The 14,199-nt window shown below is 45.1% G+C and overlaps 1 protein-coding gene across 1 annotated transcript in view; it reads right to left on the minus strand.

The window, feature by feature from the left end:
* Positions 1-14,199, minus strand: part of LOC139253715 (contactin-associated protein-like 5) — a 1,602,302-nt gene that overhangs the window by 93,441 nt on the left and 1,494,662 nt on the right. Inside the window, exon 22 of the mRNA XM_070873519.1 lies at positions 10,542-10,635. Within this exon, the coding sequence (XP_070729620.1) occupies positions 10,542-10,635 (94 nt within the window). The remainder of the gene's footprint in view (positions 1-10,541; positions 10,636-14,199) is intronic.

Here is a 14,199-nt window from a genome sequence, read left to right on the forward strand (position 1 = left end):
GGTCGGGACCAAAAAAGGCGCGGCGAACGGCAGCCTGGGAGCAGCGAAAGATTGCAGAGCACAGGAGAGGCGTGAGTTTGGGGGGCAGGCCGCAGGCGGCCGGAATCGCGGGCGGCGAGGTGCGGAGTGAATCGGTGTGCAGCGATGTCCGAAATCCGGCAAAACCCAAAATCTGGCACATATTCGGTCGAGGATTCTGGATTTCAGACAAAAAAATTAATAGTCTGAAATCCGCAATCCTCGACTGAGTCCGTGTTGGATTTTTGGGTTTTGCGGAATTTTGGACCTTGCCACTCAAAACCTGAAACGGATTCAGCGAGGATTCCGGATTTCAGACTATTGATTTTCTTGTCTGAAATCCGGAAAAAAACAAAAACCGACACAGACTCCGTCCTGAGGATTCTGGATTTCAGACGTTGTATATGTACCGATATTTAAGAAGGGCAATAGAATGTGTCCAGGGAACTATAGCACAGTCAGCTTAACATCGGTGGTAGGAAAAATAATGCAATCCCTACTAAAGGAGAAAATAGAAGAACATCCAGAAAGCCAAAAATATAATAATGAATAGTCAGCATGGATTACAAAAGGGAAAGTCTTGCTTGACCAAACTTATTGAATTTTTTGAAGCGGTACCAGAGACAGTAGACAAGGGTAATGCAGCAGATGTAATTTATCTAGATTTTCCAAATGCCTTCAATAAGGTGCCACATAATAGACCAATGATTAAGTTAAGAGAATGCAGAGTCAGGGAACAAGTAGCAGATTGGATAGCTAGCTGGCTTCAAGACAGAAAGCCGAGAGTAGGGGTAAAGGGTAGCTATTGACAGTGGCAGAATGTGGGGAGTGGTGTTCTACAAGGGTCAGTGCTGGGACCAGTGTTGTTCACAATTTATATTAATGATTTAGGCTTTGGAATCAAAAACATAATTTCGAAATTTGTGGATGACACAAATGAGGGGATAGTCAATACTGAGGAGGACTGCAACAAGTTTAAGGAAGACATTAATAAACTTGCAGAATGAGCATATAATTGGCAAATGAATTTCAACACAAATAAATGTGAGGTGTTACATTTTGGTTGGAAGAATAGGGAGGTCACTCATTACTTGGAGGGTGCGAGTCGAGGTGGGGTAGAGGAACATAGGGATATTGTACAAATATACAAATTGCTAAAAGACAGGTTAAAATGGCCATAAAAAAAGCAAACTAGGGTTCGTTTCTAGAGGGATAGAATTGAAAAGTAGCAAAGTTATGCTAAACTTGTGTCGAACCTTGGTTAGACCACACTTGGAGCATTGCATACAATTCTAGTCACCATATTACAGAAAGGATATAGAGGCACTGGAGAGGTTGCAGCGAAGATTTACAAGCATGATACCAGAAATGCGAGGGTATACCTATCAGGAAAGGATGAACAGGCTGGGTCTCTTTACTCTTGAAAAGAGAAGATTGAGGGTGATCTACCAGAGGTCTTTAAAATTATCAAAGGATTTAATAGAGTAGATGCACAGAGAATGTTTCCACTTGTGGACCATCAATATAAGAGAGTCACCAAGAAATCCAATAGGGAGTTCAGAAGACACTTCTTTACCCTGAGAGTGGTGAGAATGTGGAACTCGCTACCACAGGGAGTGGTTGAAGCGAATAGTAAAGATGCATTTAAGGGGAGGCTAGACAAGTATATGAGGGAGAAAGGAATAGAGAGTTATGCTGATAGATTTAGATGAGGAAAGGCGGGAGGAGGCTCAAGTGGGGCATAACCAGCGGCATGGACTGGTTGGGCCAAATGGCCTGTTTCTGTGCCGTATATCCTGTGTGATCCTGTGCAATCCTATTGCACCAGCAACATAGCATTTATTTTGCCACATCTAGATTGTTTGTTGATGTTAAAAAAATAACTTATTATTGATCTATTTCTGAGAGAAAAGAAAAGTTGACGATCTGGGTGGAACCTGGCGTTAGATGTGAGTTAGTGGAAAGAGAGAATTAAAAGACCACTCGATTTTCATTGGTTTTGTTTGTTTCTGTGTTTGGGCCTGACAAACCACGATAAGACACATCCTGGCATGGGTACTGAGGTTTGCCCACTGTGATGCACTGCTGCAGTCCCTGGGAAATCTGCCAGTGTCAGGTTTAGGTTCCTTGCTCAAAATTTCCCCTAATTCCAGCTGCAGTACCGACCCCCTGCTGCCTCTGAACCAGGTATCTGTCCTTTTCAAAAAATACATATATATTGAAGTCCACGTGCAAAGGCACCAGTCTGTCCAATAAGGTTACAGCTCTTAGTGGTGAAGCTGTTACCTCTTAAATTATGTTTTATCAACCTTCCTTTGCTTTTAATCATGCCCTCTGCTTGTCTTTGCTTCATTCAGCACAATTAACATCTCCCAACAATCAATTAATTCCCTTGATTAAGTAAAAAGCATGGCCTATGTACCCATTTTCTTTTCTCCAAAATTGCGTTGAATTTTATAGCACAGAAACAAACCATTGCCAATGTTTATGCTCCACATGAGCCTTCTCCCTCCTTATCAACATATCATAGAAACATAGAAAATAGGAGCAGTAGTAGGCCATTTGGCCCTTCGAGCCTGCACCGCCATTCAATATGATCATGGTTGATCCTCTATCTCAACACCATATTCCTGCCTTTTCCTCATACCCCTTGATACCTTTTATGGAATATGAAAGCAGGGATGGGGTACTGAGGGAATGATCAGCCATGATCATATTGAATGGTGGTGCAGGATCGAAGGGCCGAATGGCCTATTCCTGCACCTATTTTCTATGTTTCTATGTCTAGAAATCTATCTATCTCCTTCTTAAATATATTCAGTGACTTGGCCTCCACAGCCTTCTGTGGTAGAGAATTCCGCAGGTTCACCACCCTCTGAGTGAAGACATTTCTAATTTTAGTCCTAAATTTCCTGCCCCATATCCTGAGACTGTAACCCCTTGTTCTAGACTTCCCAGCCAGGGAAAACATCCTCCCTGCATCCAGTCTGTCCAATCCCGTCAGAATTTTATATGTTTCAATGAGATCCCCTCTCATTCTTCTAAACTCTAGTGAATACAGGCCTAATCGACCCAATCTCTCCTCATACGACAGTCCTGCCATCCGAGGAATCAGTCTGGTGAGCCTTCGCTGCAATCCCTCTAAGGCAAGTATATCCTTTCTCAGGTAAGGAGACCAAAACTGCACACAATACTCCAGGTGTGGTCTCACTAAGGCCCTGTATAACTGTAGTAAGACATCCTTGCTCCTGTACTCAAATCCTCTTGCAATGAAGGCCATCATACCATTTGCCATGTCCATATCCATCTACCTCTTTCTCCCTCATGTACTTAAGTATCAGCCATAGCTCAGTGGGTAGCACTCTCGCCTCTGGGTTAGAGGCTTGTGGGTTTCAAAACCCACTCCAGACATTTGAGTACAAAATTTCGGCTGACACTCTAGTGCAGTGCTGAGGGAGTGCTGCACTGTCGGAGATGCCGTCTGTAATGTATTTGCTTCATGGGTTCTTTGCTTAGGAATGCATAGCAACATATTGCTATTAAAAACTAGTTGGTTTATTAGCAAAGGTTTAACAATCACACTACACATTACCGTTCATCCACCAGGCTCACAAACACCTGCCACATCGTGGATCCCCTGAACCCAACTGGCTGGGGTTTTATTGAGTCTTGTGAACATCACGTGACTGGCTAAGCCCTCATCAGCTCTACAATTATTTTTGTAAAGCAATAAATCAAGTGTCCCCCTACTAGAGGGGCATAAAAACCGACAAATTAAACAAATGAACTTTTTACATGAATGGATTAAATTAAAATTTGGTTGCCGGGGGTGATGATGCACTCCAGTCCCTCCGGTGTCCACCTCTCGCGGAAGGCCGCGAGTGTACCGGTGGACACCGCATGCTCCATCTCCAGGGACACCCTGGCTCGGATGTAACCGCGGAAGAGAAGCAAGCAGTCGGGCTGAACGTTCCCCTCGACCGCCCGCTGCCTGGACCGGTTAATGGCCACCTTGGCCAGGCCCAGGAGCAGTCCTACCAGGAGGCCTTCCGACCTGCCCGCCCCCCCTCCGCACAGGGTGCCCAAAGAGCAGGAGCGTGGGATTGAAGTGCAACCAGAATTTGAGGAGCAGCCCCTTCAAATATTGGAACAGGGGCTGCAACCTGACACACTCCACAGAAACATGGAGCACGGACTCATTCAGACCCACTCCCAACTCAACAGCTCTACAAACATGTGAGCATACTCTACACGATAGACATACATTACACCATCCTCCGGATGAGATGTTAAACTGAGGCTTTGTCAGGTGGCCCAGCTCTCTCAGGAGGATAGAAAAGATCCCATGGCACTATTTGAAGAAGAGCTGGGGAATTCTCCTGTTGTCTTGGCCAATATTTATCTCGCAACCAACATCACTAAAACTGAGGATCTGGTCATTATCGCATTGCTGCTGTGAGGCCTTGTTGTGCACAAATTGGCCGTAAAGTGCTTTGGGACTTCCTGAGGTCGGGAAAGACACTATATAAATGCAAGTTCTTTCTGTCTGACTGATCTAGCTTCCCATAAAGAACAGATTTAACTTTAGTTATCTCTCTTCTTTGCCTGAATCCCAACACTATTTCTGTGGCCTTTCTTTATACCTCTATCAAAGACTTTCTGTCCTTCTGAAACAAAGGTGACCAAACCTGGGTACCAGACAGTGGCCAATAGAGGGCAAGTGGTCTCACCCAATTTAATAGCATTAGACACAGGGCTAGAAATTCAATTGGAGGGCTCCTAAGGCAGTAATATCGCTTGGGCACTAAATTTAGTGCCAGAAGCTTTTAGCGCCGGGCCCAGCAAAATTCAGTTTCAGCGTCCTGAGAGTGGAGTGGAGCGCGTAGGAAAGCGTTCCACACCTCTCTCAGGGTGCTAGACCGGGTGAGCAACTGAATATCCGTTGCTAAAGAGTCGGCTTCGTAGCGCCCCAAGAGAAGCCTCCCTGCAAAAAAAACATCAGACCAAAATTCACAAAAAACATTCCCTATACATTACTCACCCCGAATAAAGTTAAATCGCAAAGAGAAAATTCCAAAAATCCACCACACTTTTCCGATGGAGTCATGCTTTCCCTTAGGCCTCCCCGGGACAGCTCTGCACGCCAGGCTTTCTCTGGCGGGGTCACCGCGGTTCGCTAAGACTGGCGAGCAAACCGAAGTTTGATTCCGTGTCGCTACCGGGGGCGTTGCACACCGGCCCAACGCTCCCGGGCGATTCTCCTCAGCGCCACCGGCAAATGCACACTGAAGTTGCTACGGTCGGCGCTCGCGGCTGCAAACCCTTTAGCGCCCCTCGCAGAAGGCACTATCCAACCGAATAAATCCTGTGACTACACTTTTTGAATCTACCATTTCCATTGCTAATTGTTGCCATATGGTGCGAGAAAACTCTGAACATTGACAACTAGCACACCCAAACGTTTCTATAACTCCACGTGGTTTAATGATGTGCTGCATGCGATAATCTTACCAGCTATCTTCCTTTTGACATAAACTGCCTTATATTTCGCAATATATGTTGTTTGCTACATACCTGTCTAGATCTTTGAATCAATTGAAATCATCATCAATTTGAACATGACAGCACACCCCATTAGAATCATAGAATGGTCACAGCACAGAAGGCGGCCATTCGGCCCATCGAGCCCGTGTCGACTCTCAGCTAATCCCACTGCCCCCCCCGCCCTTTCCCCGTAGCTCTACAATTTTTTTTTCCTTCCGATACTTATCCAACTCCCTTTTGAAAGATAACATTGAGTCTGCCTCCACCACCTTTTCAGGCAGTGCATTCCAGATCTTAACCACTCGCTACGTAAAGAAGTTTTTTCTTACATCGCCTTTGGTTCTTTTGCCAATCACCTTCAATCTGTGTCCTCAGGTTCTTGACCCTTCTGTCAATGGGAACAGTTTCTCTCTATCTACTCTGTCCAGATTCCTCATGAATTTGAACATCTCTCTCAAATCTCCACTCCATCTTCTCTGCTCCAAGGAGAACAACAGGGTTGTCCCGAAGTTGGCTTTATGTTCATATACTTGGATCTTTGTTCTCCAAAAGATATATGATGACAAATCACCTTTAGCAAATCATGCCACGAGTGATTTAATCTTGGTAGAAATCGTACGGAGACTTGTGACCGTGTAAGTAAGCGTTTGACTGTTACTTTGAGGAAACATTAGCCGGACAAAACACTTCTGTATTTTTATCATGTGCCAGTTCAGGATATATGATTTTGTTTCCATTATTTTACTTCAAAGTGACATGGCAATCTGCAATTTATACAAAAAAGAATTTACTGAAGTGATAGATGGGAAAGCATAAGACCAGCAATCATGCTGTGCCTTCTGATTGTATCAGATCAGTCACTTTTGTGTCATGTTCAAGTTAGCTTCGTTCCATATAGGGAGAACACAAGGCTGATGTAGCCCAGTGAAAATGCCATGACAAGGACTGGGGTGTCCATCCTTAATTTAGATGCCAAGTGCAACACTTCTTTGATTATAGAATCAAAGAATAGTACAGCACGAAAGGAGGCCATTCGGCCTATTGAGGCCGCGCCAGTTCTTTCGAAGAGCAATCCAGTTAGATTAAATGAGCGATGTTTAAACACAATGGGGGAGAAATTCGATCGCGCCTCAGTTGGGGCAGTGTCCCGGACGGAGCGGTAAATTTTGCGCTGGCAAGTGGATTGCGTCTGCCACCGCAAAATTCATCAGCTGGGCGCAGAGTTTGGAGTGGGCACTAAGGGAGGCGTTGCACTCTTCTTTTAGGGCGCTAGGCCGGTTGAGCAAAGAAAAATCCCGGGCTAAACAGCCGGCCTTGGAGCGCCCTAACTGAGGCCTGGGGGTAAAAAAAAAACCCTGAAAAAAAACCCATCAAAAACATTCCCAATTCATAGCTCACACCGCCACAAAATAAATCACTCAAAAAATAATTTAAAAAAACACCACAATCCCACTTATCTGAGGTCAGCATTACTTACCTCACTGTGGCCGCTACAGCTCGGAACGCTCGCTTCCACAGGAGTTCCCGGCACGGCGCACCATGGAGCGCTAAGGGTCGGGCAGTAACCAGAACTCGAGCCAGTGTCATAGCCAGGGGCATTGAACACCGGTTCGCCTCTCCTGGACGGTAATGCTCCATGCCCTGTCAATACCGGCACCGAATGTCCCGGCGGGACACTGGAAGCTGGCTGCCCAGGCGCAAGTGCTTTCTCTGCCACCAATGCCGCCCCTCCGGGTGCTAAGAGGGGCGGCAGAAGACCGAATTTTCAGAGTACAGGCACAGAATTTCTACAAGACAGCTTTTTCAAAGTGGAAAAAATTCATTGTGGAGCAAACTCCCATGTTGCGTACATGCTGTGTGAAGAATTTTAAATTGCATTAATCCTTACTCCCAGGCAGAAGGTGATAAGAAGTCCATTTTAAAAGGGAGCGGTAGCACAGTGGTTGAGTTACTGAACTAGTAATCCAGAGGCCTGGACTATTAACCCAGAGACAAGAGTTCCAATCCCACCATGGCAGCTGTGGAATTTAAATTCAGTTAATGAAATAAATCTTTAATAAAAAGAAAAGCTAGTATCTGTAATGGTGATAATACTGATCGTCATAAAAATCTAACTGGTTTACTAATGCCCTTTAGGGAAGGAAATCTGCCGTGCTTACAGAGTCTGGCCTATATGTGACTCCAGACCCACAGCAGAGTGGTTGACTCTTAACTGCCCTCTGAAATGATGGCTCACCACCACCTTCTCAAGGGCATGTAAGGATGGGAACTAAATACTGGTCTTGCTGGCGACGCCCACATCCCAGGAACGAATACCGTTTAAAAAAATTGTTACACTAAAATAAAACCTCCCAAGTCGGTCTGTATTTTTCCCAGCCAATGCAGCTAATGATTATTTTTTATTTATTCATTCTTGGATTTTAAGCGTCACTAGCAAAGCCAACATTTATTGCCCAGGCCTTAATGTAATGAGGCATCTTTTCTTGGAACACGGGCTGGATTTTGCAGTCTTTTGCGCTCCAGGTTTCGCCCCGGAGCGGCGTGAAAGGCGGTGTTCCGGTCTCCTGCGCCCCTTCGCTGTCCTCCAGTTAGGTTTTGCGGCGGGGCTGAGCAGGACCGTCGGGAAGAGCTGCGCTGGGTGTGCAACGCCTCTGGTTGCGACACCGGCAGTACTTTGGCCTTTTGCCCGATCCGTCTGCCCGGAATTGCGCCCGCAATGACCGCCTGGGAAATCAGTGTGGACCAGCATAGCCGACGGCCCAGAGGGAGGTGAAGTACTCCGAAGGTCAGTGCGAGTGTTCCTTCTTTGAATTTTTTTCTCAATTTGTGATGTGGCGTGGGCAATGTTTTGGGAATGGTTTTTTTTTAAGGCCCCCCCAGGCCCTTCTCGGAGCACACATGGCCCAGCAGTTTAATTCGCAAGTTTCCCATCCTTGCACCATGAAAAGTGCACAACGCCTCCCTTCGCGCTGCGCCCCCTGATGCCCCGAAAACAGAAAAGCCTAAAATCTAGCCTATTAATGCCAGTTACGTTACCATTACTCCAAAAATTATTTTTACAGTATTAGTGTCGGACTATTTATCACATTTCTCTGGCCACCACTTTAAGGGCAGTATTAACACATTTGAGATTTTTTTAAATAACAGATAGAGGAATGTGATATAACTGTGCTTCAGGTTTGTAGCTAATACTGCAAACTGTGATTCCCAGGCTATAATATCCTTCGACTATCATTCTGATTCAGCTGGTAACAATGTTGACCAAGAATCTGACAAGTTCGACCCACAGTCTAAGCCTTGAGCACATAAACCAGGCTGACACTTCTTTGTGTCCTGTCTGCCTATTCTGATGGATGTTGAAGATCCCATGGCACTATTCCGATGAGCAGGGAGTTCTCCAGTGTCCTGGTCAACATGTTCACTGAATCACTGCCACGAAAAGCAGCTGTCACATCTGCCGATCTAACAATGATTGCACTTAAAAGTAACTCTGTGTATGTAAAGGGTCTTGAGAAGTTTCTGAAAGATGATAAGTTGCCACAGAAATGCAAGTCTTTCTTTAAAACAAGAAACACTCAACTTCATTCAGTGATTAAAAGTAGCGACACGGCTTAGCAAGGCCATTAAAAAAGCAAACCAAGCACTAGGATTTATTTCTCGAGGGATAGAATTGAAAAGTAGTGAAGTTTTGCTAAACCTGTATCGAACTTTGGTTATATCACACTTAGAGTACTGCGCACAGTTCTGGTCGCCATAATATAAAGGCACTGGAGAGGGTGCAGAGATTTACAAGGATGATACCAAAAATGCGAGGGTATACATTTCAGGAAAGGATGAATAGGCTGGGTCTCCTTTCTCTTGAAAAATGAAGACTGAGGGATGACCTCATAGAAGTCTTTAAAATTGTGAAAGGTTTGATAGAGTGGAGACAGAGAGAATGTTTTCCCTTGTGGGGAAGAGCATAACTAGAGGCCATCAATATAAGATAGTCACCAAGAAATCCAATAGGGAATTCAGAAGAAAATTCTTTACCCAAAGAGAGGTGAGAATGTGGAACTCGCTACCACAGGGAGTGGTTGAAGGGAATAGTATCGATGCATTTAAGGGACGGTTAGATAAACATATGTCGGAGAAGGGAATAGAGGGTTATGCTAATAAATGGAGATGAAGAAAGACAGGAAGAGGCTTGAATGGAGTCAAATGGACTGGTTGGGCTGAATGGCCTGTTTCTGTGTCGTATATCCTATGTAATCCTATGATTAAATCTTGAACAATCAGTTAGAACAGAGGAAATTGATAGAGGTGTTTAAAATTGTGATGGGATGGGATACAGTGGCTAGAAGCAGACTGTTTCCAATGATGCAAAGTAAAAAAGTAGCACATTTTAAAAGTTTAAACAATATACTGCAGATCTGAAAGATTTTGCCAATATATTTTTGATTCTTATTAAATGAAGGCATAGCTGAGTTGGGGAATGGTAACGGTTTTCTCTTTGCATATTCTATTCTTGCTAGCTAAGATAAGGTGGAAGCCAGCCATAGTGCTGGGTTTCCCATAAACGTCCCGGCCAATCTCATTCCGACCCAATTTTAGCTCACCATCTGCTTCTGCGCTGACTTGTGATCCCATTTTCCACATTGCTGGAGATAAACCCAACAGAATAAGGGAACTCGGAGCTCTTAATAAAATAGACTCACTCGGGGAATAGGTGGAGCTTGCTATAACTTATTTCGTTGTGACCCTTCAGCACCCCATCAGTGGGAGAAAGCGGCTATCTCGCTTTTCCTGGCAGTTTTCAAATGTGAGGCTGAAGGCAGAATGCAATTGCTGAGCCTGTTATCTCAGCCACGTCCTCCTCATTCCTCCTCATTTCAAGAACAAATTTAATTGCTAGCATTCAGAAAGGCGAATATTAAAAACTCACTCTGGCACGTATATTTCGTTTTTCATGTTGCAGGAACCAGTGTTCATTTGCTTACCGACTATCTTGCCCAGGACAAGAGACTTGAGGCCATTCAGTGCAGTATCTGAAACAGATGACAGTTTGTAGTTCATGGTGTGGAAATGGTCAATCTGTAAAACATTAAAAGGAAATCATAATTACTACACGATCAATTTTTTTTCTTTATTAGGGACATAAACAAAGACATCTAACTGCAGTGGATGGTTTCTTTCATGTGACAGTGCGTGACAAATATTCTGAAGTAACTGCTTTAGTTTATAAGAAGCTTTAAGACCCTAGCGATTTTTGTTGCCGGAATAAGCGTATTGTTGGACGGCAGTTATTGGCTTGATGCTAGTACCTTCGCACAGCGTTAAATTAGTAGACTCTAGTTATCATCATCATAGACAGTCCCTCGGAATCGAGGAAGACTTGCTTCCACTCTCAAAGTGAGTTCTCAGGTGATTGTACAGTCCAATACTGGGATAACAGTCTCTGTCACAGGTGGGACAGACAGTGGTTGAAGGAAAGGGTGGGTGGGGAGTCTGGTTTGCCGCATGCTCCTTCCGCTGCCTGCGCTTGTTTTCTGCATGCTCTCGGCGATGGGACTCAAGGTGCTCAGCACCCTCCCAGATGCTCTTCCTCCACTTAGGGGGGTCTTTGGTCAGGCATTCCCAGGTGTCGGTGGGGATGTGCACATTATCAAGGAGGCTTTGAGGGTGTCCTTAAAACGTTTCCTCTGCCCACCTGGTGATCGCTTGCTGTGTAGGAGTTCCGAGTAGAGCGCTTGCTTTGGGAGTCTCGTATCAGGCATTCTAACAATGTGTCCCGCCCAACAGAGCTGGTTGAGTGTGGTCAGTGCTTCAATGCTGGGGATGTTGGCCTGATCGAGAACACTGACGTTGGTGGATCTATCCTCCCAGTGGATTTGCAGGATCTTGCGGAGGTAGCGCTGGTGGTACTTCTCCAGCACTTTGAGGTCTCTACTGAATATGGTCCACGTCTCTGAGCCATATAGGAGGGCAGGTATCACTGCTGCGCTGTAGACCATAAGCTTGGTGCCAGATTTGAGGCTCTGGTCTTCAAACACTCTCTTCCTCAGGCGACCGAAGGCTGCACTGGCACACTGGAGGTGATGTTGGACCTCGTCGTCTATGTCTGTCCTTGTTGATAGTAGGCACCTGAGGTATGGAAAATGGTCCACGTTGCTCAAGGCCACGCTGTGGATTTTGATAACCGGGGGGCAGTGCTGTGAGGCAGGTTCAGTTTGGTGGAGGACCTTTGTCTTACAGATGTTTAGTGTAAGGCATGCTTTCGTATGCCTCGGTGAAGATGTTGACGATGGCTTGAAGTTCAGCCTCTGAATGTGCGCAGATGCCAGTGTCGTCCGCGTACTGTAGTTCGATGACAGCGGATGGGACGACCTTGGATCTAGCCTGGAGGCAACAAAGGTTGAACTGGTTCCCATTGATTACCACTACAAAGAAGATAGTGCAGGGGCCCCATCTGGTCATCCCCCTGCAAAACAGATACACTGCTTTGAGTGCTGTTGAGGGAGATGACTCATCAGGGGAGAGCAGCAGCAGCCAAGTTCATGGCACCGTGGCTGGCTCTGTTGCACAGGAGGGCAGGAAAAAGAGTGGGAGAGCGATAGTGATAGGGGATTCAATCATAAGGGGAATAGATAGGCATTTCTGCTGCCGCAACCGAGACTCCAGGATGGTATGTTGCCTCCCTGGTGCAAGGGTCAAGGATGTCTCCGAGCGAGTGCAGGACATTCTAAAAAGGGAGGGAGAACAGTCAGTTGTCGTGGTGCACATTGGTACCAACGACATAGGTATAAAAAGGGATGAGGTCCTACGAGACGAATTTAAGGAGCTAGGAGCTAAATTAAAAAGTAGGACCTCAAAAGTAATCTCGGGATTGCTACCAGTGCCACGTGCTAGTCAGAGTAGAAATCGTAGGATAGCACAGATGAATACGTGGCTTGAGCAGTGGTGCAGCAGGGAGGGATTCAAATTCGTGGGGCATTGGAACAGGTTCTGGGGGAGGTGGGACCAGTACAAACTGGACGGTCTGCACTTGGGCAGAACCGGAACTAATGTCCTAGGGGGAGTGTTTGCTAGTGCTGTTGGGGAGGAGTTAAACTAATATGGCAGGGGGATGGGAACCAATACAGGGAGACAGAGGGAAACAAAAAGGAGACAAAAACAAAAGACAGAAAAGAGATGAGTAAAAGTGGAGGGCAGAGAAACCAAAGGCAAGAAACAAAAAGGGCCACTGAATGCAGGAGGGGTCAAAACTAAAAATCATGGTTTAAAAACTAGGATGAAAACACTCGACCTAAATGCACGCAGCATTCGAAATAAAGTAAATGAGTTGACAGCACAAATCATTACAAATGGGTATGATTTGGTGGCCATTACAGAAACATGGTTGCAGGGTGGCCAAGATTGGGAATTAAACATACAGGGGTATCTGACGATTCAGAAAGATAGGTAAGAAGGGAAAGGAGGTGGGGTAGCTCTGTTAATAAAATATGATATCAGGGCAGTTGTGAGAGATGATATTGGCTCCAATGAACAAAATGTTGAATCATTGTGGGTGGAGATTAGAGATAGTAAGGGGAAAAAGTCATTGGTCGGCGTAGTTTATAGGCCCCCAAATAATAACTTTACGGTGAGGCGGGCAATAATCAAGGGAATAATGGAGGCATGTGAAAAAGGAACGGCAGTAGTTATGGGGGATTTTAACCTACATATCGATTGGTCAAATCAAATCGCACGGGGAAGCCTGGAGGAGCAATTCATAGAATGCATACGGGATTGTTTCTTAGAACAGTATGTTACAGAACCTACAAGGGAGCAAGCCATCTTAGATCTGGTCTTGTGTAATGAGACAGGAAAAATAAACGATCTCCTAGTAAAAGATCCTCTTGGAATGAGTGATCACAATATGGTTGAATTTGTAATACATTTTGAGGATGAGGAAGTTGTGTCAGAAACGAGCGTACTATGTTGAAACAAAGGGGACTACAGTGGGATGAGGGCAGAATTGGCTAAAGTAGACTGGAAACAAGGACTAAACGGTGGCACAATTGAGGAACAGTGGAGGACTTTTAAGGAGCTCTTTCCTAGTGCGCAACAAAAATATATTCCAGTGAAAAAGAAGGGCGGCAAGAGAAGAGATAACCAGCCGTGGATAACCAAGGAAATAAAGGAAAGTATCAAATCAAAGACCAATGCGTATAAGGTGGCCACGGTTAGTGGGAAACTAGAGGATTGGGAACATTTTAAGCAACAGCAAAGAATGACTAAAAAAGCAATAAAGGGAAGATAGATTACGAAGGTAAACTTGCGCAAAACATAAAAACAGATAGTAAAAGCTTTTACAGATATATAAAACGGAAAAGAGTGACTAAAGTAAATGTTGGTCCCTTAGAAGATGAAAAGGGGGATTTAATAATGGGAAATGTGAAAATGGCTGAAACCTTAAACATTTATTTTGCTTCCGTCTTCACAGTGGAAGACACAAAAACCATGCCAAAATTTGCAGGCCACAGGAATGTGGGAAGGGAGGACCTTGAGACAATCACTATCGCTTGGGGGGGTAGTGCTGGACAGGCTAATGGGATTGAAGGTAGACAAGTCCCCTGGTCCTGATGAAATGCATCCCAGGGTATTAAAAGAGATGGT

Source organism: Pristiophorus japonicus, chromosome 3 (genome assembly GCF_044704955.1).
Source record: "Pristiophorus japonicus isolate sPriJap1 chromosome 3, sPriJap1.hap1, whole genome shotgun sequence".
Taxonomy (NCBI): Eukaryota; Metazoa; Chordata; class Chondrichthyes; family Pristiophoridae; genus Pristiophorus; species Pristiophorus japonicus.